The 7,500-nt window shown below is 41.8% G+C and overlaps 1 protein-coding gene across 3 annotated transcripts in view; it reads left to right on the top strand.

The window, feature by feature from the left end:
• Positions 1 to 7,500, top strand: part of LOC143294697 (uncharacterized) — a 41,276-nt gene that overhangs the window by 1,901 nt on the left and 31,875 nt on the right. For all 3 annotated transcript variants that reach the window (XM_076606099.1, XM_076606101.1, XM_076606098.1), the window contains exon 2: positions 2,485 to 3,242. In XM_076606099.1, the coding sequence (XP_076462214.1) occupies positions 2,496 to 3,242 (747 nt within the window). In that variant the 5' untranslated portion in view covers positions 2,485 to 2,495. The remainder of the gene's footprint in view (positions 1 to 2,484; positions 3,243 to 7,500) is intronic.

Genomic DNA, 7,500 nt, shown 5'->3' with positions numbered 1-7,500 from the left:
TGCTCGCTGAGCCAATGTGTAATAATAATCGTGTGCTAATTGATAACAAGTACATTATATCCAGACTGCTCAGTAATCATGTGTATTGTCTTGCACAGTTTTTTGATGATGATGGTAAAGTTCTTTCATATGCACGCTTCAAAGAAAAATATGATTTGCACATTGATTTCCTTACTTATGCTGGCTATAAATCGGCAATAAACGAATTAGTTAAAAAGTATATTGTTAATGTGGATAGCAACAGACACACAAATACTTCGCTCTGCTTCAAACACTTATTTCTTTTTTTCTAAAGGCTCAAGACCATATTATAATATGTTGATTGAAAACAATATGAAACCAAAATGTTGTAATAAGTGGGACTTAAAGCTTTCAATGCATCATAACAGGAAATCTTGTTTTATGCATGTACACAAGATAGTCGATGCAAAACTGAAATGGTTTCAGCCGAAAATGATACACAGATGTCTATGTACAAAAATTATTTCAAAAGAGATTGGTGTTAAAGATAATAACAACTGTAGTTTTTGTAGAAAATACAAAGACAGTATTGATCATGCTTTTTGGAAGTGCAATTGTGTGCAAATGTTTTGGAACGCTTTTACAGATTTGATAAGAGAGATGTGTAAACGCGGGAAATTCAAAGTTAACAGAATCACTTGTGTTATTTGGATATGATGTGACAATAACAACTGATGCTGTTTTGTGTTTTATAATATTGTTTGCAAAGTATTACTTATATTTATGTAAAATTGAAAACAGCTTTCCACAAATATTATAACAAATTAAAAACTCGACATAGAATTAAAGAATATAATGCATATTTCAACTTTTAATTATACCACTTTCTCTGCCAGATGGCTGCCTTACAAATTATTGATCACAAAATGATTAGTAACCTGTTCATGATTAACCAAAATTAACCACCAATATTTATTTATTATTATTATTTTTTATATTCGTATGAAATGAGTGTGAATGTTCACATACTCTAAGATACTTGACAGTTTGTATTCCTTAACAGCTTGTGTAAGATCTTAAGAAATGAATAATAATACTCCACGATGATAACGATCCTATGTATAATCCAGCTGTTTGGCTGTTTCTGTCTGTCAATCTGTTGATAATGCTTTAAAAAAATGTTTTTTCTTTCTTCGTAAATGTCCATTAAGATTTGGTTTTGTTGTTGTTGTAGAAAATGTCAACATATCAAAATGGAATCATTAAAATAAGTATTAAAAAAAAAGAGAGAGAGAAAAAGGCTTAAACATCGTATGAAAAACAATCTTCACAGTCATACCAATTAAGACGTATTTCCGAATCATTAACGGTTTATTTCGTTGAGATACTTTCCAAAATCCGAAAATTCTAATGAGTCAGACCTACTAGAAGGTAGGTTGTGTTCGAAGACAACATGACCTCAATTATTTTGTTCACAATTTAAAAAAAAAAAGAAATACAAATTCTGGACAGAACACATGCAGTGATACTAACTACACCATCGACGTGTTTATTGCATACAACTGGAATAACTGGAATGAATTGGAATGAACATAAAAGAAAAATTGAATCAGTCGTTTCTTTCAGCCCATTGTAGACTGGTTTGTGCAGATCTAGAGATCTACCATGTGTTGCGGTGTGCTTGAAGCGATGGCAACGTCTCCTTTACCGTCGAAATATAAGACTAATCGAGATATGATAAAACATGATTTAAACGGCGCTATTACGTCCACATCTATTAACCACACGAAGAAGAAAATGTCAACATTGCTTTAAAACTCTCTCCATACGAACGGCGAAAGAGACGACGTTAACAGCGTTTCACCCCAATTACCACCATCAAAATATTGCAAGCGGAAGGCTCTTATACTGAAGAGGTGAATGTTTACAAAGACTACCACAATTCTGACGACGGAAGTTAAAGGTTGGGTCATTGAGACACCCACTGAACATCCGAGGGGTCTGTGTAGAGGAGAAGAGAGGACTGGCCGTACTGAGTGAGTTAAGTATTTGATTTAGTCAAATGACGACAGATGCGCTGCAGGAGTGGGGATTGGTCTGCTTGCTTCGGAACTGAACATGCATGGTTCGATCCCGCTCGCATGCCTTAAAAAAAATTCTCCCAAGCTTATCTTATATATCATATTTAACACAGAGCACTTTTCAACGATTTTTTTTATTTCTTTTTTTTTTCTCTTCATGATTCCTTTACTGGCTAAAGCGCGAAGCACAAGTGAGTCTTGAAGGCTTTGCCTCTTGTTATTGTTGATGTTATCATTACTGTTGTCATTATTATTATTTCTATTATCATCATCATGTTCATTATTATCATTACTATTATTATTATTGTTGTTGTTATTATTATTACTATCATCATCATCATCATCACCATCATTGTCATTGTCATTATCATTATTACTTAGCTTTTCACACAACTTTGGGCTTGTCTTTCGCCCCCACCCACCCCCAACTCCTGGCCCGCAGCTAGAACAGAAATGGCCAACAACGACAAAAACAACACCTACTACAACGAGAACAACGGAAACGCGCCAACTTCCCCAACACACGGAAATGGAGGAAGAGGAGGAGGAGCAGGAGGAGGACGGGGGGTAGTGCAGGCAGCAATAGCAGCAATGGCAGCAGAAGCAGCCGCCAAAGCTGCAGCCAGCAAAGGGAAGTCCCCTCACAATCCTCAGCAGCAGCAGCAGCAAAAACAACAGCTACAGCAGCAGCAGAAACAACCATCACCAATACAACAGAAACCACCACAACAACTGCAACAACAGCAGAAGCAGCAGCAGCAGCAACAACAACAACCGCACCACCACCACCACCAACAGCAGCAGAAGCAGCAGCAGCAACAACAACAGCAACAGCAGCAGCAGCAGAGGCAGAAAACGCCACTACAACTACAACAGAAACCACCACAACCACAACCACACCACCACCAGCTCCAAAAGCAACAGCAGCAGCAACAGAAGTCGAACACAAACACCACCACCACCACCACCACCACCACCAGCATGACCACCACCAGCGGCAGTAGAAGGAAGAGCAGCTGCCGATGGTCTCAGGAACACGTGCCTCTGGTGGAGGCTGTGCAGGTGGCTCCCGTGCTGATCCGCCTGGAGGAGGGTGACCGTGGCCCAGTGGAGGAGCTCTCCTTCTCCATGGATGACATGATGGCCCTGGAGGGGCTGACGGAGCGGGGAGGTCGGAAGATGCTCATGGCTTACTATCTGGTGAGTGGTGGTGGTGTGTGTGTGGGGGGGGAGGGGTCGGGGGTGGGGGTGTCTGGGGAGCCGACAGAGTTTGGGGGGTTGGGTTGGCAGTACTAACAGCCAGTGCAAAACTTGAAGAGCGATAGTCCTTCACAAAAGACTAAACTGTAAATTAATGACTTCCCATTGCAATGGAGAAACCATTGATCATACTCATTACTTCTCACTTCGCAGTTGGCCCCAACTGTAAGCTTACGCCAATCTGTGGTATAAGCTGAGCGTCGGGCACGACAGTGGTCCAAGGGTCTTGGTAAAGCAGAGAAGTGGCCTGATGGCCAAGCATCGCCTAGGAAGTGAGGGAATCTGAGTGCACAGGATCGAATCCCACATGTGCCATGTTATTCTGCCTGTCCACTGTCCGCCTCGAGTGCTGGTGTAGATGATAGTCATTCGGATGAGACAATAAAATAAGAAGAGGTCCCGTGTGTAGCATGCGCTTTGCGCACGTAAAAGAACCCGAGACAACCAAGAGATTTGTTCCTGGTAAAATTCTGAAGTAAAAATCTACTCTGATATATGTGTGTACGTGTGTGTGTGTGTGTGTGTGTGTGTGTGTGTGTGTGTGTGTGTGTGTGTGCGCCTATGTGTGAGTGTGTGTGTGTGCGTGTGTTTGTGTGTGTGTGTATGTGTGTGCGTGTGTGTGTGTGTGTGTTATTGTGTGTGCGTGTGTTATTGTGTGTGTGAGAGTGAGTGAATGTATGTGTATATATGTGTGTGTGCGTGTGTTAGTGTGTGTGGGGGAGGGGGAGAGGGGGAGAAGGGTTGGGTTTTTTGGTGTGACGGAAGTCTGACTGAATAACACAGGAAACGAATGATGTGTGCCTAAAGGCAGCGCTCATTCGGCTCAACCCAGATAGGCAGCCTCTGACAAATTACTCCGTCATAGTGGAGTGATGGCCAAGAGGTAACGTGTCCGCCAAGGAAGCGAAAGAATCTGAGCGCGCTTGTTCGAATACACGGTTCAGTCGCCAATATTTTCTCCCCCTCCGCTAGACTTTCAGTGGAGGTTTGGACACTAGTCATTCGGATGAGACGATAAATCGAGGTCCCGTTTGCAGCATACACTTAACGCACGTAAAAGAACCCACAGCAACAAAAGGGTTGTCCATTTCGATAGGAAAAAAAAACAACAAAAAAACTGCACGCAGGAGAAAAAAAACAAAAAAACTGCACGCAGGAAAAAAAAAAAAGGGTGGCGCTCTCAGTGTAGCGACGCGCTGTCCCTGGGGAAAGCAGCCCGAATTTCACTCAGAGAAATCTGTTGTGACAAAAAGAAAAAGAAAAAAAAGAAGAAAAAAAGAGAAATACAATAATGCGCTTAGAGCGTGGTCTCTGACCGAGGTTATATTGATAGAACAAGCTGATAAAGATGTCAGCAGTGAACCTCTTTGCGTACTCAGTTTGTTTCAGCCTCTTGAGGAGGCGTCACTGCGTTCGGACAAATCCATGTGCGCTACACCACATCCGCTTGGCAAAGGACCAGGAGCATAACCCGATGCGCTTAGCCAGGCCTTGAGTACATGCATGCATGCACACACATATATATGTTTGTATTTGTATTTGTATTTCTTTTTATCACAACAGATTTCTCTGTGTGAAATTCGGGCTGCTCTCCCGAGGGAGAACGAGTCGCTACACTACAGCGCCACCCATTTTTTTTTTTTTTTTTTTTAAGCTTTCACAACGGCCCCGTGTACCTCACGATACTCGTTTGTTTTTGTTTTTTTTCCTGCGTGCAGTTTTATTTGTTTTTCCTATCGAAGTGGATTTTTCTACAGAATTTTGCCAGCAACAACTCTTTTGTTGCCGTGGGTTGTTTTACGTGCGCTAAGTGCATGCTGCATACGGGACCACGGTTTATCGTCTCATCCGAATGACTAGCGTCCAGACCACCACTCAAGGTCTAGTGGAGGGGGAGAAGATATCGGCGGCTGAGCCGTGATTCGAACCAGTGTGCTCAGATTCTCTCGCTTCCTAGGCGGACGCGTTACCTCTAGGCCATCAAATGTGTGTGTGTGTGTGTGTGTAAATAAAAAGGAACGCTTCATGAGTTTGCCTGTCATGCGCGCACAGCCTAAAGTTTTTGCTTTATCTCAATCTCTTGCCCATTCTTGTCCTGTGCCATGTCTCATCTGTCCACCATTGTCCCCTTAACTTAAACATCATCATTTGATTAATTCATTGATCTCAACAAGTGAAGACACCCATTACACATTGAAAGACTCTCTCTCTCTCTCTCTCTCTCTCTATATATATATATATATATACATAGGGTATATAGATTAGTGTAGTCTGTGACCAAACTGCCGGGTGACAGCGAAAATTCAGATTTTTTTTATTTTTTTTGTGTGTTTAACAAAATATGTGTTGGTTTTCAACTTTGTTATATATATATATATATATATATATATATATATATATATATATATGTATGTATATATATATATATATATATATATATATATTGTCATGACATTATTCTGGTATTTTCTAGTTGCTTGTCTAATTCAGGTTTAGGTATGTTGAAATATTGTTCAAATAAAAAAAACTGTTTACAAGGTTCAAAGGGGAGACGAAGAACCGAGTCCCAGTGTACAGCATACGCTTAGCGCACGTAAAAGAACCCACGGCAACAAGAGGGTTGTCCTTGGCAAACTTACGAAGAGAAAGTCATGTTTGATGATGAAACACGATATACTTACGAATAGAAAAAAAAGGGGGTGAAATGACTGAAGTTGTGTTGTGGAGACGTGCTTTTCCCCGGAACAGCAGCCCGAATTTCACATTGAAAAATTAGTATGTTGTCACAAAAACAGTAATAATAATGATGATGATGATGACAATAATGATATGGATACTTATATCCTCGGTCGACGCTTTAACTCTCTCCATACGAACGGCGAAAGAGACGACGTTAACAGCGTTTCACCCCAATTACCACCATCAAAATATTGCAAGCGGAAGGCTCTTGTACTGAATAGGTGAATGTTGACAAAGAATACCACAATTCTGACGACGGAAGCTAAAGGTTGGGTCATTGAAACACCCACTGGACATCCGAGGGGTCCGTGTAGAGTGAGTTAACCATTCAGCTATTGCGCCTCTCTGTCTCCTATGTCTCTCTGTCTAGCCCCCCCCCCTCTCCTCTCTCTCTCATAGGAGGAAGGTGGCAGAATGGTTAAGACGTTCAGCTGCCAATATAGAGAGTCCGTGAGGGTGTGGGTTCGAATCCTGCTCTCGCCCTTTCCCATGTTTGACTGGAAAATCAAACTGAGCAACGTCTGGTTATTCGGATGAGGCAATAAACCGAATCCCGTGTGCAGCACGCACTTTGCGCACAGAAAAAGAACCAATGGCAGCAAAAGTGTTGTCCTCTGGCAAAATTATCTAAAATGAAATCCACCCTAGGTACACAAATATATAAACATGCACTCAAGGCCTGACAAGCGCGATGGGTTATACCGCTGTCTGGTGTCTGCCGAGCAGATAGGGCGTAGCGTATATGGATTTGTCCGAACGCAGTGACGCCTCCTTAAGAAACTGAAACTGAAACTGAAGCTCTCTTTCTCTCTCTGTGGGTTTGTCTGTCTGTCTGTCTGTCTGTCTATCTGTCTCTCTCTCTCTCTCCCTATGTCTTACTTGAGTTTACGCATTTAAGTAGGTACACAGAATGAAATAGGTGCTCATATGCGTGCGTGCACACCCACACACACACACACACACACACACACACACACACACACACACACACACACACACACACACACACACACACACACACACATATATATATATATATATATAGTGGTGAACAACAAAGCCACACACATACAAATAAAAACAAATATGCAGGGGCGTGGGCGTGGTGGAGATGTCGTAGGTGGGGTGGGTGTGGGAGGGGAGAGGTGAGAGGAGGTAAACAGGTTCTTGTATAAGAAAGGTGATTTCGCTTTAAAAAAACAACAACAAAAAACACAAAAAAACACACACACACAGACAGACAGACGGACTCTCTCTCTCTCCCTTTTATGCACGCACTCACACATGTTCACACACACGCGCGTGCGCACACACACACATGTACGCACACACACATACACACTCTGACGGACTTTCTGGGCACACACACATACATACATACACACACGCATGAATACAAATACACACATGATAAATAAATAAATGAATAAATAAATAAATAGATATGTACACACACACA

This window comes from Babylonia areolata, chromosome 20 (genome assembly GCF_041734735.1).
Source record: "Babylonia areolata isolate BAREFJ2019XMU chromosome 20, ASM4173473v1, whole genome shotgun sequence".
Taxonomy (NCBI): Eukaryota; Metazoa; Mollusca; class Gastropoda; order Neogastropoda; family Buccinidae; genus Babylonia; species Babylonia areolata.
Note: the sequence above shows the minus strand (reverse complement) of the source record. Positions and strands in the feature narration are given on the sequence as shown.